This window comes from Engraulis encrasicolus, chromosome 19 (genome assembly GCF_034702125.1).
Source record: "Engraulis encrasicolus isolate BLACKSEA-1 chromosome 19, IST_EnEncr_1.0, whole genome shotgun sequence".
Classification (NCBI taxonomy): domain Eukaryota; kingdom Metazoa; phylum Chordata; class Actinopteri; order Clupeiformes; family Engraulidae; genus Engraulis; species Engraulis encrasicolus.
This window is the reverse complement of record NC_085875.1, coordinates 2,831,387-2,857,616: the sequence shown is the minus strand read 5'-3', so window position 1 is coordinate 2,857,616 and position 26,230 is coordinate 2,831,387. Positions and strand designations below refer to the sequence as shown.

Here is a 26,230-nt window from a genome sequence, read left to right as displayed (position 1 = left end):
TGTCTGTAAAGGTGCACTGTGTATCCAAAGGTGGCCAGAGTAGGTATTGCAACTATGCTGCTCATTGAAACTGTGCTGTCTACTTCCAAATGTCATCTTTTCATAAATATGTACTAAATAATAGAGCTACGTGCAATCTAATGTAATATAATGAGTTGGTAGTGGATAGGTGTAACTCACTGAATAGGCCTAAAACACATTTCCCCCAACATATTACCCTATTACAGACAGTAAAATTATTATTTAGATGTGACTACCTCTTCAACAATGCATACAATTAGACTGTATCATACAGCATAAGATATAATAATAAACTAATATAAATAAACCAGACACCTCTCAACTATGTGAAAATAGTATTTCCTTCACAGTCAGTGCACTTATAAAAGGCATGCCTCACACCCATTCTGAATGTCGCGCTACAACCTACAAGATGAAACTGCTTAAAAGTCAAGATAAAAAAAACTGAAAAAAGTCAGCTTCCAACAGGATTCAATCAGGATTTTTGGGAGCAGAAAAATCCTGGTCGAAGCGAACGTTTTTAATTTTCTTATCTTGTTACCTGGTCCCAGGTCAAACGTTTTGGCTGAGCGCTGCAGGCTTTAACCTACTCCCATTAAAAGTCAGCCTTTGAGAGAGAGAGTAACCAAATAATTGTTCCCTTGTATTGTCTTTAGCTGTCAGTTGAAGGTGACGATTGTGCACATATAGGAAAAAGTGCAGGACAAAGGCTGACTGTAATTTTCGGAGTGAGGAGTCTACACACTTAAAACAATTTTTTTTCTTTGTTTTTTAATTTCATGGTGGGATTACGTTTCGACTTCATCAATCTGCAAGAACCAACGTTTCAACTTCATCAATCTTCAAGGATTTTAAGTGTGCGGATTCCTAACTCCTTACAAAAATCAAAGCTTTAGCCACTGTAGCCTTTAGCCAGCTTTAGCCACAGTCCCTGTAGCCTGGTTCTACCTGACCACATTAATTACTTCGTAATTCATTTTTGGTCTGGATCTTCGATGTCCTGGAGCACTTGGGTGGGAGTCGTGAGCTCAGCTCTGGTTTCAAATGCTTGGTGACCAATCGCTGACAGTTGACGTTAATGACGTTCGTTATTATTTTGCATTCGCTTATTGTGCCGCCCGCCTGGGACGACTAAACCTTCTTTAGAGAAGCATAATCAATAAGACTATTTGTGAATTACGAAGTAATTCATTAACAATCAATGGTCTGGCCTGTCAGGCTAGTGTCACTGTCCCTTAGTGCTGTCCCCTGGTCTCAAGACTGATGAAGTCGAAACGTAATCATGATGTAATTTAAAAAACAAAGAAAAATAGATTTTAAAGGTGGGGTTGCAGGTTTATCATTTTAAGAAAATGTACTATTATGACATCACGTTGGGCGTTCCGCAGGCTCATAGGAGTCTATGTAGAACCTTAGAATCCTGGGGGAGTTCCCCCAACGTGGTGTCATACCTGCAACCCCACCTTTAAGTATGCAGACTCCTCACTTGTCACGAAAATCAAATCTTTAGCTGTGTCACTGTCCCTTAGTGCTGTCCTTCTCCTGAGTGGCGTCGGTGGTGTCTGCGTTCCCCTCTCTCTTCTGCTTCAGGTACTCGTTGAAGTGCTCCAGCAGGTCTATGGAGTGGTTGATGAGGACGGCCAGCCAGGCCAGGCCGAAGAAGATCCAGGCGGCCATGATGGAGCCATACCACTCCGGGTAATGCCGGTCAGGGTTGTCATCTACAATACAATACAATATTATATTATTATAGTATGTATTATTATTATAGCTACAGCTGTACCACTCCAGGCGGCCATGATGGAGCCGTACCACTCCGGGTACTGCCGATCAGGGTTGTCATCTACAATACAATACAATACAATACAATACAACCTGTATTATTATTATTATAGCTACAGCTGTACCACTGAGGGTAATGCCGGTAAGGGATGTTATCTAGCGCAGTGTTTCCCAACCAGGGGTACGTGTACCACTAGGGGTACGCGAGCACACTGCAGGGGGTACTTGGAAAAGGGTTATTATTGTAACAAATGTATGGAGCAGCCACATCAGGACAGAGAAAAAAATATAGAAAATTAATTAGGGAGTACTCATGGCACAACTAAGAGGCTTAGGGGGTACACGAGACAAAAAAGGTTGGGAAACACTGCTCTAGCTGGAGAGGAGGAACAGCGTCAACAGACCTATAGCTACAGCCCAGTGCATGTTTCATTACTCTACTCTACTCTACTCTACTCTACTCTACTCTACTCTACTGTACTCTACTCTACTCTACTCTACTCTACTGTACTCTACTCTACTCTACTCTACTCTACTGTACTCTACTCTACTCTACTCTACTCTACTCTACTCTACTCTACTACTCTCTACTCTACTCTACTCTACTCTACTACTCTACTCCACTCTACTCTACTCTACTCTACTCTACTCTACTCTACTCTACTCTACTCTACTCTGCTGTTCTAAACTCGACTCCACTCTACTCTTCTCTACTCTACTCCACTCTACTCTTCTCTACTCTACTCTACTCTGCTGTACTCTACTCTACTCTACTCTACTCTACTCTACTACTCTCTACTCTACTCTACTCTACTCTGCTCTACTCTACTCTATTGTACTCTACTGTACTGTACTATAATGTATTGTACTGTACTGTACTGTACTGTACTCTACCGTACTCTACTCTACGGTACTCTATTGTACTCTACTCTAATGAACAGTACTCTACTCTACAGTACTCTACTGTACTCAACTCTACTCTATTGCACTGTAATGTACTCTACTGTACTGTACTCTACTGTACTCTAGCCGTACCACCTGAGCTACCACCGCCCCATAGTAGAATTAAATAAGGTTTAACCCAGTAAGAGGTAGTGTAAACTGACCGGCTACGTAGTCTCCGAAGCTGAAGGTGCTGAGTGTGATGAAGCAGTAGTAGAATTAAATGAGGTTTAAATAAATAAACATATGCCTCTTTTCCACTGCCGTTTTTGTGGCAGGCCTACAGCTCGACACAGCGCGACTCGGCTGCCACTTTTTGCTTTGCGATTGAGCTGTGTCCTGCCTATTAGAAAAGCAAAAAGTGGCGGCAGAGTTGCACAAAAACGGCAGTGGAAAAGAGGCCATAGAGGTAGTGTGAACTGACCAGCTACGTAGTCCCCGAAGCCTATGGTGCTGAGCGTGATGAAGCAGTAGTACAGCGGTTCCCAACCTTTTTCAACTTGGGGCCCATTCGAAATTGTCAAAAATATTCGGGGCCCACGTCTGACCCAATTAAGAATAAAGCTCAAATAAATCAACAGCAACACGCACCAGAATATGATTATTACTGTATTTTTGGGAACTGATTTCAAGGCCCACTTGGAATACCTTCAGGGCCCACCAGTGGGCCCCGACCCATAGGTTGGGAACCACTGGAGTAGTAGAATTAAATAAGGTTTAAATAAATAAACATAGAGGTAGTGTAAACTGACCGGCTACGTAGTCCCCGAAGCCTATGGTGCTGAGGGTGATGAAGCAGTAGTAGAATTAAATAAGGTTTAACAAGGCCGACAGGCGGACAACAGATGCGTCCCTCTATGCCAGTTTCCCCCAAACGCCCCGCTGGCATCCTCCTAACCTGTCAACGCATTCGCTCCATGCCAAAATGCCTCTCTGCCTCCGCCTTGTGGACACAGGAAGGAACAATTGAAGGAATGCGTTTCAGATGGACGGACAGCGGACGGACAGCGGGCGGACAGACAGACCCTCTTATAGAGATGCTGGGACGCATCTAAAAATTATAAATATAGAGGTAGTGTAAACTGACCGGCTACGTAGTCCCCGAACCCAATGGTGCTGAGCGTGATGAAGCAGTAGTAGAATTAAATAAGGTTTAACCCAGTAAGAGGTAGTGTAAACTGACCGGCTACGTAGTCTCCGAAGCAGTCGTAGAATTAAATTAGGTTTAAATAAATAAACATAGAGATAGTGTAAGAGTGATTCTCTAATTCGCCTACACTTTTAAGTCCGTGGATTTTATTTGGCAATTCCACTAACTATTAACTGCATCCAATGATGTTTTGGACATTAGAAAACATTTTTCTTTCATATAATACAGAAAGTGTAGACATAGCATTATTTCCCTCAGCAAGAATGAATATTTAATACTGGTTTTGGGCGTTTTCATGCCGTCCTGTTTTCCAAATGTCAGATTCAGTCTTCATATTAGCATGTAAAGAAACTTGTTTTGCCCAAGACGATTGCAAATGTTGATTCACAGTAATTATCACAATATGACAAAACTGTCAGAAAGACCACTGTCCTTTCCATTATACATGAAATTTGCCATTTTGTGTTTGTCCACGAAAACTGTGTTAACGGTGTCACGGTCTGAAAACTCCTCCACAAATCAGTAATGGTTTGGTCTTAGGCCATACGAATAACATCACGTGATGTCATAACCTCTTTGGCAGGATACAGAAAGACTTTTTGGTAAATATTGAGCTCCATCCTTCCATAATTTAATCCATTCTTTTTCATGTTCTCATAGCGGGAAAATTGCCTGTCAACGGTGTTATCAACATATTCATAAGAATCTGAATTAGAAATCACATGTAGAAAAACACAGATAAAGCATACAAATACATGAATTGATTAAGGTGTTGTGGTGGAACTTCTGAGGTCCTCAGTTAGCACAACACCATAAAAATGGCTGAAATGTCAACGGTGTTACCGTCAATGGTGTTACAATTAAGTATGACAGTCAGGGTTGCCAGATGAGGCTGATGATTTCCAGCCCAAAAAGTGATCAAAATCCGCCCTAAAAACCCGCCCAATTCTATTGATTTATATGGCAGTGGGAAGGTTTTTCTGATAGATGCCATTTTTACCCGCACCCGTCCATCCTAAGCAGCCCAATTGGGCGGGAACCAGCCCAATCTGGCAACACTGATGACAGTTGAGGAGGAGTATGTTTTTGCCAATTTATATCCATATTGACAGACAAACAAACTAAATAATTTGTGTTCTAGGGAGATGGGTTTGTCTGCTCTGTTTTTTCTCCTAAAAAAGTGCCGACTTGTTCCCCTGCACTGTTGACCGTAACACCGTTGAGTAACACCGTTGACTGTTTTGAAAGTGTTTTTGCGCTATTGATCCCTTATGTGTTGGAAAAATCCTATGAACATACACTAGGGATTATCTCTGGAGAAGGAAGTCTTGTGTAAGGAGGGTGACTATATTCAAATCAGACGTTACAGGGATTTATGATGAAAAATGTGTCAGTCTGTATCACAGTGACTCATAAAATCCTACTTATGAAGCTCAACAATCACATTTTCTATATCAGTTGCACAGATTAAAGACAACATTACTGCTAAGGGACATAAGCACTTTCAAACATATATTGTTTCAACTCTGTAGTATTTTTATATATGTTTGAAATGACATAGTATTTGTCCATAACACTGTTGACAAAATAATTAAGCAAATGTTCGCTTTCATTAGAGTATTTATCAAATGATTTAAGATTAAGCTTGGCAATTTGTTTGTTTGGAAACTTAAATATATACACTATGTAAACATCTAGGTCATTTAGTTGAAAAAAAATACTGATAATTGACATTTTGCTTTTGCCAAAAGCGTAGGGGAATCGTAGAATCACTCGTAAACTGACCGGCTACGTAGTCCCCGAAGCCGATGGTGCTGAGCGTGATGAAGCAGTAGTAGAATTAAATAAACACTGTGCAGTAATGCTGTGTAAACTGACCGGCTACGTAGTCCCCGAACCCGATGGTGCTGAGCGTGATGAAGCAGTAGTAGAAGGCCTCGGCGTGGGTCCAGCCCTCATACTGCTGGAAGATCAACACCGGGGCCACGAAATACAGCACCGCCAGCAGCACGAACGACACGCTGTGGATCAACACCCGCACACACTTCTACCAAGAGACATAGAGAAAATATACACACTGTGGATCAACACCCGCACACACTTCTATGGAGAGAAAGATACATACTGTTATTAACACCCGCACACACTTCTACCAAGAGACATAGAGAAAATATACATTATCAACAGTAACTCGGGCCATTCGTGAAGTCTTTATGAGAAAAACAGAAAAAAAAAAAACAACTTTAAGCCTTGTGGTGGCTTTACGAATAGCCTTGTTTCTCGTGGTTGGGCGACGAAAAGGGGAACTGACAATTGGGGTAGTTTGGTTCTGGGGGGAAGAATAATGCGGACTCACGACAATCAAGTGCGACAGAAGGCTAACTGGAAACGACAGTAATCAAACATTTCAAACAAGTGATTTAGGGTTAAGTTTAGGGTTAAGGTTAGGGTTAGGATTACGGTTAGGGTAAGGGTTAAGGTTAGGGATAATGTTGGAGGAAGGGAGACATGGCATGAAGCTGACACAACGACAGCGCTCCCCTCCCGGAATGCACGCTGCTCGGGTGGTCTCTCTCTCTCACTCGCTCTCTCTCACCCACTCTCGACGACAGCGCGCGTTGCCCAACTACGAAAAATGAGGCTATATCGTAGCGGCACCACGAAGCATGTAGTTGATTTTCCCCGAGAATGGACTCATTATTAACACTTTCACACACTTCTATGGAGACACAAACCAAACATACATACTGTTATCAACACCCACACACGCTTCTACAGAGACACAGAGCAAGGATACATACTCTTACTAACCCACGCACACATTTCTACAGAGACATAGAGAAAGATACATACTCTTATTACGACACACACACACTTCTACAGAGACACAGAACAAATATACACACTCTTATTGTTAACACCCGCACACATTTCTGCAGAGACACAGAGCAAACATACTCTTATTAACAAACGCACACACTTCTACAGAGAAATGTTTCTAACTTTTTTAAAAAGGCTAGTGGATAATCATAATCATACAGTATGTAACACAATACAGTGGCGAAGAAAACCAAAAAAAAATTAATTAATGAAAAGAAAATGTTTAACTCACTTTGCGATTTGTCTTCTTGGCCACAAACTCACAGAACTTCTTCTCTATGTTCAGCATGTACTTGCCGATCTTGTTCAGGACGACCACGTTGAGAGGGATGCCGATCAGCGCGAAGAAGACGGTGAAGATCTGCCCATACATCGTACTGGGACTGATGTTGCCATATCCTGTGAAACACGCACATAGTAGAACAACATTGCTATTGAGAAAGATGGTAACACTTTTAACATAACTGGTAACACTTTACTATAACTACCCAAAAAAGCTTAATAAACACTTTATCAACATTTAATTATAATTAACATTTCACAAAGCATTTACAAACGTTTGTAAATGAGTAAGAACCAAACTTCGACAGCACAGTGGAGTGGAAATCAACTTCTACTGTGTGAGTTTTATGTGGTTTCATGTCTTCTGGTGTTTGGAGGATAAACTTCCAGGACTGATAAGACTGTGCTGTGTCTGTGTCATTTATAAACATTTGTAAACATTTTGTTGATAATTTGTTCATTATCTATATATTTTGGGCAGTTATTGTAAAGTGTTACCAGAAAAATATATACTTCATGATGGTAGAAATGGAAGTGTTAGTGTATAAAATCTTTTCAAAATGGACTTAGGCCTAGGATAGTATGGCCATGCCTACCGATGGTTGTGACGACGGTGGCGGCTAAACGATAATGTTGCCATGCCTACCGATGGTTGTGACGACAGTGGCGGCTAAAGGCTAGTATGGCCATGCCTACTGATGGTTGTGACCCTAAAGCAGTGTTTCCCAACCTTTTTTGTCTCGCGTACCCCCTAAGCCTCAAAGTTGTGACATGAGTACCCCCTAATTCATGTTCTATATCGCTTTCTCTGTCCTGATGTGACTGCTCCATACATTTGTTATAGTAGTAACATTTTTCCAAGTACCCCCTGCAGTGTGCTCACGTACCCCTAGTGGTACACGTACCCCTGGTTGGGAAACTCTGCCCTAAAGGATAGTATGGCCATGCCTACCGATGGTTGTGACCCTAAAGGATAATGTTGTCATGCCTACCGATGGTTGTGACGACGGTGGCGGCGAAGACGGCGGAGCTGGTGAACTTCCAGAAGCCGTCAGCTGTGGAGTTACTCTTCAGGCTCAGCCCGTACTTAGACGCCGACCGCACCAGCTGAGGACAAACACAAACAAACAAACAAACAAATAAACAAGTAGGCCCACAAACAAAAACATAAACAAGTAAGCCCTACCAAGGCAATAGCTGTAGGACACTGGGCTGCTATGTTGGTGACCCGGGTTCCATTCTGGCCTAGGTCACATGCCAACCACTCCCCATCTGTTTCCCGTTCGCTGCCTGCTTACCTACTGTCGTATCATCAATAAAGTCGAGCAAAGACCAAAAAAAAGAAAACAAATAAACAACCAAACAAAATGGTGAACCGAGAAAACACAAAGTGATATAGGACAATGAAGACCACTCTATATATACTATAGGAGTAGGACTGTCATGGGTAAGCATTTAGAGTTGTAGCCCAAAATGTTACCTTTTTCATGAATATTTACCACCACCATCAAAATTGCACTTTTCATACATGAAGAAGGGGGATCTTCTCCATGGCTGCCATTTTGAATTTCCAGAAATATCCATTATTTCCATCTTTAGCTGCAAAACATACTTTGTCAGAAGTAGGGGTGTAAATAATAGAGATGCACCGGATCCTGATTTTTAGGATCCTGCCGGATACCGGATCCACTGCTTAAAGGGGTATGCCACTATTTTGGGGCTTAATACAGTTAAAATCGTTGGCTGGGGTTTATAAAGGTGGTAAAGTGTCTTATTTTTCATGTTAAGCGTTGTCTTGCTTTAAGACAAGTTAAAAGATGGAGTATGTCGCTAAGCTAGTGAAAGTCAATGGATCCGTGTAGCATTGCTGCATGCTACACGGATCCATTGACTTTCACTAGCTTAGCGACATGCTCCCTCTTTTAACTTGTCTAAAAACAAGACAATGGCTTACATAAAAAATAAGACACTTTACCACCTATATAAACCCTGACCAATGATTTTAACTGTATTAAGCCCCAAAATAGTGGCATACTCCTTTAAGATCCTGCCGGATCCGGAACCGGATACCGGATCCTACGAAAGGGTTGAAACACATAGCCTACTCGCACACGTGGACCCTTTTTATTACATTGGCTCAAACTATTTTTTAGACTCATTGGCTTACTGCCACACTGCCTTCAACGGCCGCTTCCAAAGGGATTTCACTCCATGCAGCAATTGGGGTTGTGAAAGACTGACTGAAACGCCTAAGCTGGAGATGCACCAGATCCTGATTTTTAGGTAACTGCATGATACCGGATCCACTGCTTAAGATCCTGCCGGACCCGGATCCTGTGAAAAACCCTATTATCCTGCCGGATCCGGAACCGGATCTTGGATCCTGTGCATCTCTAGTTTAAATAATAATCGAAATGTAGGCCTATCGATGACTCGATCCCACGTCCGATGGTGAAATCAAATTGTATCATATCGTGGGGCATTCTTAAGTATCGAAAAATAATTGAATCGCTGGCCCTTGTACAATGCCCTTGCTGTTAATTGTGAAACATAATAGAAGTGGTAAAGTAATCTGGAAAAAATCGAATCGGGGCACTGTTCGAAAATAATGAATCGAACCCGGTAAGATACAGTACGCCGTTATAAATTTGCTGTTACCAGAATGGCTACCAAGTCATAGACATAGTGCATTATTAAAGGCCCTGTGTTATGTCATAGTAGTGTAGTAGTACTACAGTAGTTAACTATTACAGCGTGCCACAGGAAGTACAGTGTGCATGAAATCGATATTGAATCGTATCGTCATGGAAGCTGTGGTTAATTACACCCCTAGTCATAAGTGCATTTTTTACTGTCAAAATGAAGACCTAGAAATTCTGGAAATAAGCTACTAACTTACTGCACCTTTAAGTTATCTTCTGTTTGGTCCAGCACCTGTGTTCACTGATGTGCATGCATTCTCTGCTTTTTCAAGAAAAGAGTTGTCCGTGACATGGTCAACTGGCAAGCTGACAGGGCCTTTTTGCCTCTTTTCCACTACCGTTTTTCAGGTAGGCCTACAGCTCGACATAACGCGACTCGGTCGCCATTTTTTGCTTTTCAAATAGGCGCACGACACAGCTCAATTGTAAAGCCAAAAAGTGGCGGGCGAGTCGAGCTGTTTCGAGCAGAAGGCCTACCAGAAAACCGACAGTGGAAAAGAGGCATTAGACAGGCTGAGGAGAACTCACCCCACCCCACCTGAGTTTGACCCCGGCCGGCTCTCTGAGGTGCTTCCCATGCCCTTTAACCTTTAACCTCAACATCAAAGACCCAAGTGGCAGCCAGCCGAACGCAAAGGCACACATTCATACACAGTAGGAGCACACTGACCTGAATACAGAGCAGGGTTGTCTGAAGAACCCTTTTCATTTGAAGGGCCACTTCAAATTTTACGAAGTCCTCCAAGGGCGGTACTACTGTATGAACACAAAGCAGTATTCCCCCCTGCACTTTAAGCCTATGTGTATATGTATGAACACAAAGCAGTATTTCCCCCTGCACTTTAAGCCTATGAACACAAAGCAGTATCGCCCCTGCACTTTAAGCCTATGTGTATATGTATGAACACAAAGCAGTATCGCCCCTGCACTTTAAGCCTATGTGTATATGTATGAACACAAAGCAGTATCGCCCCTGCACTTTAAGCCTATGTGTATATAGAAGACAGCCACCTTTGAAACAGAACCCAACTTCACTAGGATTGGGCAAATGTGGAAACATTGGGCTGCGGGACCATTGAGCCAAGAAAAAAAAATCTTTGTGATGTGGGACCATTGGACTGTGAAACCATTGGACCATGGGAATATAGACATGTTCTTGTGGCACACAAGACGTGCAGCTCAGCAATACCTAGTGTTGCCAACTGTCCCAGTTTTCCCTGATTGTCCCGTTTTTTAATGGACTGTCCCCGAAAAATATTAGCCTGATTATCAATGACGTTCAAATCTCTTCGAGACTTGGTCTGAACAAGAGCATAGAAATTAACGTTTCCCAAACGGCATGGTTCACTTGCCTGACTTGCCTTGGTTTGCTTATGGTTGTTTGTTTATCAACAAAGTGGGAGGAGTTCCCATATTTGCGGGAACTCAGAAAGTACTTGCATTGCTCTTGACCTGACTAGTTGCAACGCTGAAAGTGTTGCGTCACTAGGAGGGCACAGCCTGACTAGGTGGCCACGCTAGCAATGTCATGTTGGCACATAATGCACCAATAGAACGCTGTAATAGTCACTGAAAAGTTAACTACGATAGTACTACACCACTATGACATAACACAAAGCCTTTAGTAATACATTACTACCATAGTTCTACTACACTACTATGACAACTCAGGGCCTTTAGTAAAACACTACGACACAGGGCCTTTAGTAATGCATTACAGCCTGGTCATTGCCATTCTGGCAACAGCAAATGTATTATGCCGTGTCCGATACATTACATTACATTACATTTCACTTAGCTGATGCTTTCATTTCATTCAAAGCGAATAACTTACAGTTATTATTTGTCAGGGTATTGGTTACAGTCCCTGGAGAAATGTGGGGTTAAATGCCTTACGTGCCTCAAGTGCACTTCAGCCATGGAGATGTAGGGAGTGGTCAGAGGGGATTCGAACCTGCAATCCCTAAATTATAAGACCAACTCTCTAACCACTAGGCCACAGCTGCCCCAAATTGGTGGCTACTGTGGTGTCAATGTGTTTTTCTGTACTTTTGAATACAGTTTGTGTGGCTTACACAGTAGTCAAGTATTATCAGACTTCTGATAATGCATGAAAGTATTCAGATAATGCATGAAAGGAATGTATGTGACTGAAGTTCAATGATAAAGATTCTAAACTAGTATCATAGTAACATTTTGTGTAAAGATTTGCACAAGTGACAAACCATTTCCTTAAGTGCCCCTGAGAAAGGTAGGCAACTTCTTTTCAGGACATTCTTTAGAAATACAAAAACCACACATAGAGTACACACTACAGTACACACACACACACACATACACATACACACACACACACACACATACACACACACACACACACACACACACACACACACACACACACACACACACACACACACACACACACACACACACACACACACAGTACAGACACATACAGTACAGAGAGAGAGAGAGAGAGAGTTAGTTATTTTCAGTAACCGTATCTGAAGTTTAAGGAGCTTTGCTCCTCTGCCTTGCCTTCTGAAATGTCTCGTATACGTGTTAGCATGGAAATATTGACACAGCCCAATTGCATAACCTATGGCCCTGGGTCAGTAGAGTTTGCACTCAAGGATAAGTTTGCCGTCCCGTCCACCGCGCCGCTACTGATGTGGACAGATTTGTGACCCTCGAGGGCGAAACGAAGAACAACTCAGAGACTTCGCAGCAAACTGGCATGATCCTCCATCCTACTAGCCGACTTTCTCCAAGAACACATGACACACTGTGCATTTGTTTTGGCATCAGAGTATTTTACATAACAGAAGCATCAAACCTCAACTCCACATGTAATGACGTAACCATAACTCACAATGTTAGGCCAGCCGTCTCGTAGAGGGTGGAAGTGAATTTTCTAGCATTTAAAGCCATACGGTACCATTTCTGGACATACAGTAAGATCATTTTCGTCTCCCTTTCAGTTAAATGACTTTGCTAGCGTTGCCACCTCTGACAAAAAAACCCTGTACATTTCAAGGTCAATTGACCTTTTTGCTAGTTGTACGCAGAAGTATCATTCATTCACTGTCCAGGAAAGTAGGCCTATATTTCCATTATTTCCATTTCCATTAAAATCGGGACAATCAGGGAACAGGTGGCAACACTAGACATTAGTGAGCTGTCTTTTTTGTTTTTCATAACAGACTATGCTTGGCATCAGAGTATTTTACATAACGGAAGCATCAAACCTCAACTCCACACCGTAACACACACTGTTACCTGTCCAGGGACTGCAGATGGAAATTAGCTATATAGCTATAATCTGGCACAAGCCATCTTTTTACTTCTGTAATCAATGTGTATTGTGCATGGTCCCTGTTGAACTAAACTAAATAAACTAAACTACAGTAATGACGTAACCAGTGATGTCTGGCCTCTTCTCTTGGCATCTGGGTATTTTACATAACGGAAACATGTGTGTTTAACCGGATCACACCGCACTCTTGATTAAAAGGTGCCAAACATAAACAAAAACGGCGTACAATTGAAAGAAAAATGTCTGCACACTTAAATCCCCTTTGTGCTCTTTTTAATAATAGGCCAAGCTTTCGGTCTAGGCTTCTGACCTTCCTCAGGGCTCAGTTCACATAACGGAAACATCAAAACCTCAACTCCACACCGTAACACACAATGTTATACAGTCATGACGTAACTAGTGATATCTGGCCTCTTCTCTTGCAGAGGGTTGATGCAAGTGACTTTGCCAGTCCCTGGGACAGTGCTTAAAAACATAACTGAAAGAAGGCAATTATACACGTTTTACTGGAAAACTGGATGTACTTGTTAAAACGCTATAAACGCATAGCGTTAAGACACACACTCAGAATAACCTTTGGACGGCCCTGCCGTGGCCAACCGGTAGGGCACTCGTCTGCCATGCGGCTGACCCGGGTTCGATTCCCGGCCCGGGTCCTTTGCCAACCCCTCCCCATCTCTCTCCCCATTCGCTTCCTGTCCACCTCTCATACTATCCTGTCTTCAATAAAGTCGAAAAAGACCAAAAAATATATTGGAAAAAAAGAATAACCTTTGCACAAATGAAACACAGACTATAACTTCAGGACTTTGGGAGTGTCAGTCCCATTCAGCCTTGATGTCCATTATACTAGATGCGGTGAAAATAAGAACTGAAGACTTTTCTGTACATACAGTATGTGAACGCTCGAAAGTGTACCCAGAGTCTCAGGCCCCTCGGAAGTGAACTGTACTGAGATCCGTATTGACTTTGTCTCAGTACGGTTTGTTTATGAGTCCTGGCACACTTTTGACTAGGTGTAATCACTCGAGCAGAGCTTAAGGGACCAAAACCATAGGGACCAAAAAGAGCAACCAATTCTTTTTTTGTAATACACTGACAATATGAACAAAATCAGAACTGGATCCTTTTGCTGTCGGTTCACTTTTTTGGTCCAATTAAAGAGGACTGAGTTTGGTTCAGGTGTTAAAATAAAATTACAAAATCAACTACAAAGATAAACGTTGTGTTGTGTAGTGTGCACACTGTCTGTCTGTCCAATCTGGGATGGCTTGCACAATGTGTTACATATAAAAAATAATAATTGAGAGATGACAATTACTTGAAAGTTGGGTGTGCTTTTTCAAACGGTAAACACTAGACACACTCGGAATGACCTCTTAACAAATGAAACATCGTCTATAACTTCAGGACTTTGGGAGTGTCACATTCAGCCATCGTCTATAACTTCAGGACTTTGGGAGTGTCACATTCAGCCTTGACGCCCATCAGCAGGTTGCATGCAGTAAAAATGAGAAGTGAAACCTTTCGGCACTGCAGAGGTCAGGCAGGGGTGGATTATGACTCCATGGGCCCCTGGGCCAGACAACAAGAAGGCCCCCCCTCCATGGGCCCCTGGGCCAGACAACAAGAAAGCCCCCCCTCCATGGGCCCCTGGGCCAGACAACAAAAAAGCCCCCACTCCATGGGCCCCTTGGCTAGACACCAAGAAAGGCCCCCTCTATGGGCCCCTGGGCCAGACAACAAGAAATGCCCCCCCTCCATGGATCCCTGGGCCAGACAACAAGAAAGGCCGCCCTCCATGTGCCCCAGGGCCAGACAACAAGGCAGTGTCTGGCAGAGATGCAGGTCCACAAGAAGGTTTGCGCAAAAGTTGAGGGTTGTTTTTATTTTTTCCCACAGCCAAAATCCGTGCATATATTTACAGTGAGATAAACTAAAGTCAAAAATGCAAATAAACAAACAATGACACGAGGGTCAAAAGAAAAGAGAAAAATTAACTAACCAAAAAAAGTTTAAGCAACTAAAGTCAAATCAAAATAACTTTGTGCAATAAAGGGACTCACTGTACTGAGTCGAGGCTCTCACTAACATCAGTGTGCACGCATGGCTGGCCTTTTTCTAACTGAACAAACACAGGACATTTTAAAGACAGATCAATTTCCCCTACTAATTGGCACAAACCAATATTACAGCAAACTAGGGGTTAAAATACAGAAAAGACTTTGCTAGACAAAGTAAAGACATTAACTGAAAAGAAAAGACAAGTTCCTAATACAGGAAAAAGCACATAATACATTCATACAGAAATATTAAAACCAAATTCCCCTCCTCCACCTCTGCTTTTGGCCTCGCGCCAGTGGTGTATTCTACTTTTTTGTGGTTGGTATACTGTACATTTGAGCATTTTTGAAGTGGGTATACTGCATATATTAGTGTTATTTTACATAATGGATCAATCAATTTTGAGTGGGTATACTGAAATCCCAGAAATTTTGAAGAGGGTATACTCCGTATACGTGCGTTCCACATAGACTACACCACTGCCTTTCGCTTCACGTGACGCCACGCCTGCTGTTAGCCTAGCCACAACAACATTTGGGGGGCTTTTCCCCATTCAGAATCAATACAAAACAATAATTGTTTGACAATCCCTGTAGATAGTTTAAAAAGGATGGATTGGAAAAAATATTTAAAGCCAAAAAGGATCCTCAGTCTTCCTTCACCTTACAGATGAGTTTGCTTATTCTTAAATAGCACATGGATATGCTCTCTTCATTTTAATTTGTGCCTTTTCTCCCTACACTTGTAAACCTGACCTCCAATATGCCACATCCAGCTCTGATGGCCCTCTCTCCTATTTTAGCTGGGTGATAATATTGCTTAATATTGCTTAAAGTTGCACTGTGCAGGAAATGGTCAAAAAGGTTACTGCAACTATGCTGCTCATTAAAACTGGGTTGCCTATTGCCAAATTTGATCTTTTCATGAAAATTTACTAAGTAATAAACTAATATTTTCTAGTATGGCCCAAGTACAGTCATTTTTGCATCCAAAATGGTTATTTCTGGGAATTCAGCATGGCGGACCATGGAGAAGATCCCCCTTTTTTCCCCAGTCATAATGAATACTGAATGAATTTGTTGGTGGTGGTAAGTATTCATGAAAAAGGTAACATTAGTGAATGGGTAGCATGAATTCTGGAAAAATACAACTAAAAATCTTGCATAGTGTCCCTTTAATATTGCTCAACAGTACATACAGTACACGCCATGCATTGCACATTACTTCCGAGTAAAGCACAGCTGCTGATTAGAACATGTCACTTCCTCAAATCCCTCTGTGGTCACAACATCCACTATCCCAGGGGTTCCCAACCTTTTTCGACTTGGGGCCCACTCGAAATTGTCAAAAATGTTCGGGGCCCACCTCTGACCCAATTAAGAATAAAACTCAAATAAATCAACAGCAACACACACCAAAATATGATTATTATTTTTGGAAAATGATTTCAAGGCCCACTTGGAATACCTTCAGGGCCCACCAGTGGGCCCCGGCCCATAGGTTGGGAACCACTGCACTATCCTGTTGTTGCACCAAGCTCCTAGACGGCTGACATACATTCAGATTAATGGAATATTCCAATAAAATAGATCATGAGCCTATGTGTGTGTGTGTGTGTGTGTGTGTGTGTGTGTGTGTGTGTGTGTGTGTGTGTGTGTGTGTGTGTGTGGGTGGGTGAATGCAAAGCATTTCTAGTTGGGATATTGTGCTATACAAATACATTTTGATTGATCGCTTAACTCATATTATTATAGTATGTTGGAAAGACAACAATTTTAATTTGTAGTGCTTTCTCAACTGACTTAATTCACTTAATCATTTGTGTATTCGGTTATATGTTATGCTGTTCGTCATCTCCACTGTTCTGTTCACTTTATAGTCGCGGTCCCTTTAAGAGTTCCGATGACGTTTAATGTTGCCGGCTTTTCTGTCATGCGCGGCGCCATGTTTTTAGTCAGTTACAATAACTTAATAAACGCGACTCACAGAGTCTTAATGTGAGAAGTTGTACGGCTCGTTTCTTCGCCCTAAGGCAACTTCCACACTGGTGACCCCCGACGTTTGCTTACTGGACGTATCCAGATCGACATGACCGCCAACGCTGTGTCTCTCAAGCTCCCCGAGTTCTGGGAATCCTCTCCCTCAGCCTGGTTCGCTCAAACTGAGGCACAGTTTGCCTTGCGTCAGATAACCGCCGACGAAACGCAATACTACTACGTGGTGTCTGCCCTCGGAAGTTCTACGGCGTCGAGAGTGGTGAGCCTTCTTAAACGTCCTCCTCTGACAAGGAAATATCAAACTCTGAAGGAAAAGTTGCTGAAAACTTTCGAACTGTCTGACACTGAAAGGGCACGTAGACTTTTCTCTCTTCAAGGGCTCGGCGATAGCAAGCCATCGGAGCTAATGGACCGAATGCTCGATCTGCTTGGCGACAACAAGCCAGATTTCCTTTTCCTCCACCTTTTCCTGCGCCAGCTGCCTGCTCATGTGAGAGCTGCTTTGGCCAACACTGCCAGCACGGATTGCAGAGAACTGGCTGCTGAGGCTGACAAGTGTTTCCTGGCTAGTCAACAACAACCCTGTGCAGCTGCTCTCCTCCCTGCTGGTGCTGTATCTGATGTTCTGGAGGATGATCACCTGCTCATCGCAGCAGCGGCCCCGCGTCGGCAGCAGTCTTCTGGTTTGTGCTACTACCATGCCAGGTTTGGCTCCAAGGCCAAGCAATGCCGTTCTCCATGCAGCTTCAATGGAACGGGAAACGCCAAGGCCGGCGCTCACTAGTGGCCGTGAGCGTCGGCCATGCCGGCAGGCTACTCTTCATCCACGACTCCATCTCCGGCCGGCGATTCCTCTGCGACACAGGGGCACAGCGGAGTCTACTGCCTGCTTCACAGGTGGACGTGGTGGCAGACACCCACGGCCCCCCCATGGAAGCCGCCAATGGAAGCCCTATCCGTACGTACGGCACTAGACATGTTGAACTGTGTTTTGGAGGGCAACGCTTTAGCTGGGACTTTGTGACAGCCAAGGTTGCTGTTCCCCTCTTGGGTTCAGATTTTTTGTGCGCATATGGACTGTTAGTGGACGTTAAAAATCAGCGCTTGATCGACGCCGTCACTTTCTGTTCTTATGCCTGCGCGCTCAGCGACTCTGACGCAGTACACCTCTCCAGCCTGCTCTCTGTCACCGACAGTTTCCAACGCCTGCTCGCCGAGTTCCCTGCACTCACTCAGCCCACCTTCTCCTCTTCCACGGCCAAGCACGGTGTCGAGCACCACATCGACACTACTGGCCCGCCTGTATACGCCCGCGCTCGACGCCTCGAGCCGAACAAGCTTGCCGTGGCCAAGACGGAGTTCGAGTCCATGGAGCGCCTGGGGATTGTGCGACGCTCCAACAGTCCTTGGGCCTCCCCCCTGCATCTAGTCCCCAAACCTGGAGGGGGCTGGCGTCCTTGCGGGGACTACCGACGGCTCAACGACGCGACAACGCCCGACCGCTACCCAGTGCCCCACATCCAAGATTTTTCAGCACACCTGGCTGGCAAGCTCATTTTTTCCAAAGTGGACTTGATCAGAGGATACCATCAGGTGCCCGTACACCCTCTCGACATCCCAAAGACAGCTGTGATCACGCCATTTGGTTTGTTTGAATTCCTGCGCACACCATTCGGGCTCAAGAACGCTGCTCAAACTTTCCAACGGCTCATGGACTCTGTGTTACGGGATCTGCCCTTTGTGTTTGTGTACCTTGACGACATCCTTGTGGCCAGCACATCACCTTCAGAACACCTTTCGCACCTTCGCACTCTGTTTGAGCGGCTTACCGAGCACGGGCTCATCATCAATCCGGCCAAGTGCGAGTTCGGCCTGTCCACCATAGACTTTCTGGGGCACAGAGTCACGAAGGACGGGATCGTTCCTCTTCCCTCGAAAGTGGAGGCCATCACCGCTTTCCCACGCCCAGTAACCATCAGAGCTTTACAGGAGTTCCTGGGCATGGTGAACTTTTACCACCGTTTTCTCCCCAGGGCCGCCCAAACCATGCGACCCTTGTATGAAGCTCTGAAAGGCGGCAAGCCTAAACACACTGTGGACTGGAGCCCGGAGAGAGACAAGGCTTTTGCGGACGCCAAAACAGCCCTGGCTAAGGCCGCCATGTTGGCCCATCCCGCCTCCTCCGTCCCGATTGCACTGACCACGGACGCCTCTGACTACGCGGTCGGTGCGGTCTTCGAGCAATGGGTGGGTGACGCTTGGCAACCTCTCGCCTTTTTCAGCAGGCAGTTGCGTCCCAGTGAACGGAAGTATAGCACCTTCGACCGAGAGCTACTGGGTGTTTACCTGGCCATCCGACACTTTCGTTCACTGCTGGAGGGACGCCAGTTCACTGTCTTTGTGGACCACAAGCCGCTGACTTTTGCCATGTCCAAAGTCACTCAGCCATGGTCTGGTAGACAACAGCGGCAGCTCACTTACATTTCCGAGTTCACTACGGACATTACACACCTCTCTGGCAAGCACAACCCTGTCGCTGACTGCCTCTCCCGTGCTCTTGCGGCGCCGGTCCACCTCGGCCTGGACTACAGCGGCATGGCAGCAGAGCAGGCCGCGGACCCAGGAGTGCAGGCTCTTCGCTCATCTGTTACTGGACTACAGCTACAGGATGTGACGTTCGACGAGGCTGGCACTACTCTGCTCTGTGACATCTCCTTGGGCTCTCCTAGGCCTGTGGTACCTGCGAAGTGGAGGCAGCCTGTTTTTGACACCATCCATGGCCTCTCACACCCAGGAACCAAGGCCTCGGTCAAGTTGGTGTCAGCCAAGTTCGTGTGGCGCGGACTGAAAAAGGACGTGAGGGGCTGGGCGCGCACCTGTATGGGGTGCCAGCGTGGCAAAGTACACCGCCACACCAAAGCGCCACTGGAACAGTTTCAGGTGCCAGAACGACGTTTCGACCACGTCAACATCGACCTAGTTGGCCCACTTCCACCCTCGCACGGTTACACTCACGTGCTCACTATGGTCGACAGGACGACGAGGTGGGCTGAGGCTGTTCCACTGTCATCAACAACAGCAGCTGATGTGGCACGGGCATTTATTGGCACCTGGGTGTCACGTTTTGGCACCCCATCGGACATTTCCTCAGACCGAGGCGCTCAGTTTACCTCTGAGCTTTGGAACACTATCGCAGGGAGCTTGGGGGTTAAACTCCACCGCACCACGGCCTACCATCCCCAGAGTAATGGCCTCTGTGAACGTTTTCATAGGTCACTGAAAGCCTCTCTACGTTCTGGCCTGAAGGACTGTTCCTGGGCTGACAGGCTCCCATGGGTCATGCTGGGCATCAGGACTGCACCTAAGGAAGACCTCCAGGCCTCCTCCGCGGAACTGGTCTATGGCCAGCCACTACGGGTCCCCGGGGAGTTTGTCCCCAACACCACGAGCCCTTGGTCGGCCACACTCCAGCGCTCCACCCTGTTGGACAATGCCAGGTTGTTTGCTCCACTTCCTACCTCCCGCCACTGTTTACCGAACTCTCACGTCCCCAGTGGCCTTCAGTCTGCTGGATATGTTTTTATTCGAGTGGATAGCCACCGCGGACCTCTCCGTCCGCCTTACGAGGGCCCTTTCCGCGTTGTGGAAGCGGGGGACAAGCACTTTGTGGTAGACATTGGAGGCAGGCATGAATGTGTATCTGTGGACCGCCTTAAACCAGCTCACCTAGATCTGGCCAGGCCTGTCGAGTTGGCGCAACCCCCGAGACGGGGACGGCCTCCGACTAGGCCCCCTCTTCCCATCCCTCCTGCCCCTCGGCCATGCCGCAGGGGTGGCCTACTGACAGACACAGAGGGGGCAGTTCCGCCTTCTCTCATTCAGCGGAGCCGCACTGGGCGTTTGATTCGCCCCCCACGCCGTTGATGGACTAACTTATTATCCTTTTTTTTCTTTCAGGTTCTCTCTTAATGTGAATTCTGGGGGGGCATGTGTAGTGCTTTCTCAACTGACATAATTCACTTAATCATTTGTGTATTCGGTTATATGTTATGCTGTTCGTCATCTCCACTGTTCTGTTCACTTTATAGTCGCGGTCCCTTTAAGAGTTCCGATGACGTTTAATGTTGCCGGCTTTTCTGTCATGCGCGGCGCCATGTTTTTAGTCAGTTACAATAACTTAATAAACGCGACTCACAGAGTCTTAATGTGAGAAGTTGTACGGCTCGTTTCTTCGCCCTAAGGCAACTTCCACAATGTACCATTTATATTTGAATTTGCCACTTGTCATTGTACCATTTGTGTCATTCGTCATTCTACGTCTACATCTGTTTTTCAATCAGTGCATTGATTTGCATTGCTTGTCATTTCCATTTACAATCACAGCTGCTATGTCTGTGAAAACTGCCAGGCATTCATTTACAATCACAGCTGCTGTCTGTCTGTGAAGACGGCCAGGCATCCATTTACAATCACAGCTGCTGTGATCGCTAGCTGTCTGTGAAGGTCATAGGTCATAGCTGAAGGAGCAAGTTTGGATGAAAGGAGAAACAAACATCCTCTAGTAGAGTAAGATAATTCAAACTCCGCCCACCCCACGCAAAGGATGTGCTGAAGCGGGGCTCAAACCTGCAACCTTATGGTTGCCGGATGGCTCTAACCCCCTGCGCCAGCCACCACCGCCCCAAAGTACCCTTGAGTAAGACACCTAAACCCACATTGCTCTTGCCTGGTTCTCCCCAGACCATATCACAAGTGATCACCTACTGAATTGCGTGTAGGGGAGGCGTGGTTTGCGATTGCCAACGGCCGTTTATTGGCCATTACGAGTGTATCATTCTGATTCAGCTGACACAGTATTTAAACCATTAAATGGACTTCCTCCCAGTTACATATCTGCCATGCTCTCTTCCTGTCCGAGCTGTCAGATCCACTGATGCCAAGCTGCTAAGGACTCCCATCCCCGCACGAAAGAAGATTGATGATGCTGCTTTCGTAAGTTATGCGCCCAAGAGATGGAACGCTCTTCCCATTGACACCAGAAGTGCCACCTCCATCGACTCCTTCAAAAAGCAGTTGAAGGCCCACCTTTTCACCCTTGCCTACTCTTAGCTGCCCAGGCGTCACAGCAACCGTAATTCTGTTCATAACTAACCCTGGCTGCCCTAGGTGGCCGCTGGTCTCTGCCTGAGGTCTCTTCCTGACTATATGGGGTTTTTTTCTCAGACTATATTGAGTTTTCTCCCCACAAATCAAGTGAAAGGGGGTTTTTCCTCACCCCTGTCGCCACCAGGGGCTACATCTGAGTGCACTATTCCCTGTGAATATATCACCTGTTTTGGGCCTAAACTCTTGTGGACTTTGTGCCTTTTTAATTTCTACTTATTTCTTACTTATCGTCTCTATTCTGTCTTGTTTCTCATTTTTTTCTATTTCTTTCTTGTTACTCGTAATGTAATACAATGGTGTTATGTATTGCAATGATGCTGTGCTCGTCACCTGTGCCACCTCCTCCAGGGTAGTGTAGTGTAGTGTACTGTAATGTACTGTAATGTAAAGTTATGTACTGTACTGCAGGTGTAATGATGCTGTGCTCCTCACCTGTGCGACCTCCTCCAGACTCTCCAGTGTAATATGATGTACTTTACTGCAACCTTATGTACTGTAGTGTACTGTATTGTAATGATGCTGTGCTGCCCACCTGTGCCACCTCCTCCAGGCTGTCTAGGTCCAGGCAGGTGTACTTCCTCAGCACCCGGCTCTTCTCCTCCCGTACTGTAGTGTGCTGTATTGTAATGTACTGTACTGTAGTGTAATGTACTGCAGGTGTAATGCTGCTGTGCTGCTCACCTGTGCCACCTCCTCCAGGCTGTCCTGGTCCAGACAGGTGTACTTCCTCAGCACCCGGCTCTTCTCCTCCCGCAGCGTCTGCAGGTTCTCCCCCACGTGCTCCCCCTCCAGTGTCCAAAACACGGCTCCTCCGATCAGTAGGTACAAAACGTACACCACACCCAGCAGGAGGATGGTGGGCAGCCGAGGAACAAACTGCATCTTTCACCTTAATTAATTAATCAATTAACGCATTAACTGGTTAATTAATTAATTGATTAAATACCTTTGCGTACCCTAATTCACCTTCAGGATCACTCAAAGTAGAGTCCCTGTGCAGACTAATGAACCTGATGAAGTAACAGCGAAAACGTGTTGTTCACCTGATTAACTTTGAGCAAAGAAGACCAGTGCGGAGTGATTTACCCCCCTTTCTCCTTGACTATCAAATCTTCAGAATCAATCAAGGTATCTCTGGTCTACTCTATACAAAAGAAAACAACTGGTGCGTCCAGCAATTGATTAAGACGATTTTTCTTGTTTTTTCCTTAAAGAGATTAGTATCCAAGAGCCAGTGTGTCCCGTCCGTCCGTGCGTCGTGTTGGACAGTGATGGAGCAGCTGTGGGGTTGGTGCTGTGGGATAGCTGACAGGAGAGCAGGACTGGACTGGGTGTAAAAAAGGGGGCCGGGTAGTTTGTGCGTGAGGATCGCTTCACCAGGCATGGAGAGACAATGAAGCCCATGACAACATATTTAGTCATATCTAACATGAGCTCTTTTGACCACAACACCCCAAAATGCTTGATGCCTATCTGACAGTTTTGGATAGAGTTGCTGTAGCGGCACGAGGACTGTGTTATCTATTTTTAAATTGTATTTGATTTGCTGTTTTATAATTCAAGTTGATTTTGATGAATTTTGCTCTTTACTTCTTAAACTAGTTTTTNATTATGGATTATTTATGGATTTCTTTTATTCTTCTAATTATTCTTTAATATATATATTTTTAAATGTCTTTAAGTTCTTTTAAAATCTTCCTGATTGTTTGTTGAATCACTTTGAGCTACATGTTACGTTTGTGCTATATAAAAACAATTATTATTATTATAAATGACCTTTGAGGATAGGGCCAGGCCAAAATAAATCATCACCAGTCCACCGGGCAAATGCCCTGTCTGCCATATGGCCAGCCCAACCCTGGGGTAAGAACCGCAGGCAAATCTCCTGCATTGGTGTGTGTAAGCCCGGCCTCAGCTGCGGAGACATGCATGCAAATGCCCTGTACAAGTTGCAGGGCTTGACATTAACTTTTTTTATCACCCGCCAGCCACTGTGGCTAGTAGTTTCCCCGAGTCACTAGCCATTCAGGTATTCCACTAGCCACACATTTTAAATTGTTTTTGTTTTCTTTATCATGATAGTGTACATCTTACCTCAGAAGATGAGGTGCTAAAGTAAAGCAAGATGAGTGTAAAGCTTTCTATGTGGGAGTATAGAAACTTTAGAGTTACTGAGCTTTTTCTTGAACTTAAATACAAACAACTACTATGATGCGTATGTCATACCAAGGAATAAGCTGCCAGCCAAATTGGCTAGTGACACTGAAAGTATTACTAGCCACAGCCAAGTTTTACCAGCATTTGGCCGGTTGGCAGGTGCCAGTGTCATGCCCTGTACAAGTTGACAAGTCTAACCCTAGCAAGTCTAACCCTGCCCTCTCCGTACTCCAGCAGCAGCAGCTAACACGCATGGGAAAACCACAAGCCAAAACAATCATGACAATAATAATAATGGCCTTCTTTCAGCAATATGTTGTGGTCCACCAAGAGTCATTATTTTGCACTTCAACTGAATGGTTGTGTTTTGTGGTATTCGTTGTGTTGATATAATTATGTTTAAAAACAAAAAACAAAAAACAAGGCACTGAATGTAAAAGACTTAATAAATAACAAAGGGAGAGGTGACTTTAGTGTGTTTTGGTGTAGATCAAGTTGGTCTCAAAAAAAGGTGTCAACCTGAGCAAGCATTCAGTTAGCACAGGTTAGATTACACATTATGCAAGTATTTATTGCTAAATCAATTGTTCTACACATTACTAATGGCTAAATACGTTATAACCTATTCTGCACCATTTGTTCTTTTTCAGTGGCAGGCCTGCAGTATAATTCACATTATTTATTAAATTAAATTTGGCAATAAGCAGCCCAGTTTCAATGAGCAGCACAGTTATACTATATATATTACTCTGGCCACCATCCTACACATAGCCCAACAATCTCTGGCAGCACCACTGACTACCCAAATCCAGATGGTATAATTTATGTTTGCTGTGTTATGTTTGTAAATGAATGATGATGATGATGATGATGAGCAGGGAAGACTCAGTTGTTGTCAGGTCTGTGTCTGTATCTGTCTGTGCCATGGGGTGACCACATAAGCAAATCCTGAGGATGGGCAGGCAAATGAAGTTTACCCACACTAGTAGGACTTACACTGCACTTTACTGAAAATAAAATTATACTGCATCTTATTGCTTACACGGCATTGGAAATAAATTATCAGTGATTCATAAAGGATTTATCTATAAAGTTGCTTAGCATTTTGGTAGATTGGCCTACTCAAAACTATTTTCAGTATGGTATGGTAGGCCTATAATTTCAGTATTTTCAGTATGGTAAGAAATAATTGTGTCCAAAATAATCAAATAGTTTTAAAAGTTGTAAATGCAAATGTAAACAGGTAAATGTTAATTGTAACCAACCGCAAAAACAACCAAAAGGATGATGTTTCCTCAGTCAGACAGAGGTACACCATGCAGTAGAATACACTGGCAATGGGCCCTACAGGTCTGGGCTGTCATTTGGTCAATGCAAATCAGTGCATATTTCTTGACCCGCAAACAAATGTATTCAGACCATGCAAATCCAGTGCATTTCACACTGCCAAGTCAGTGGTGTAGTCTACTTTTTTATGGTGGGTATACTGTATATTTCAGCATTTTTTGAAGTGGGTATACTGTATATATTTGTGCTATTCAAAACAATGGATCAATCAATTTTAAGTGGGTATACTGAAATCCCTGAAATTTAGAAGTGGGTATACTCTGTATCCCCAAGTTCTACGTAGACTACACCACTGTGCCCAGTGGGAGTGACTCTGATGAAGAGGACGTTGCTTTATTATGCTGCACTGATTGGCAGAGGTGTCACAAGTCAAAGTACATTTGTGGTGTAATTTCAGTACAACACTAGCACATGGTATTAC

The 26,230-nt window shown here is 44.5% G+C and overlaps 1 protein-coding gene across 1 annotated transcript; it reads right to left on the bottom strand.

Annotated features, from left to right (window-relative positions):
* Positions 1 to 1,536: 1,536 nt before the first annotated feature.
* On the bottom strand, positions 1,537 to 23,187 carry kcnk17 (potassium channel, subfamily K, member 17). The gene is made up of 5 exons (XM_063184009.1): positions 22,987 to 23,187; positions 8,050 to 8,164; positions 7,008 to 7,174; positions 5,774 to 5,942; positions 1,537 to 1,742 (listed from the first exon to the last, which is right to left on the bottom strand). The coding sequence occupies exons 1-5, from the start codon at positions 23,185 to 23,187 to the stop codon at positions 1,537 to 1,539; spliced, it is 858 nt and encodes a 285-aa protein (XP_063040079.1).
* Positions 23,188 to 26,230: the final 3,043 nt, after the last annotated feature.

Coding starts and splice junctions, on each gene's coding strand:
- kcnk17 (XM_063184009.1), bottom strand. CDS start 23,187: ATGCAGTTTGTTCCTCGGCTGCCCACCATCCTCCTGCTGGGTGTGGTG. Junction 8,165..22,986: donor GCCTGGAGGAGGTGGCACAG/GTGAGCAGCACA, acceptor GTTTGTCCTCAG/CTGGTGCGGTCGGCGTCTAA. Junction 7,175..8,049: donor CACCGTCGTCACAACCATCG/GTAGGCATGACA, acceptor CGTGTTTCACAG/GATATGGCAACATCAGTCCC.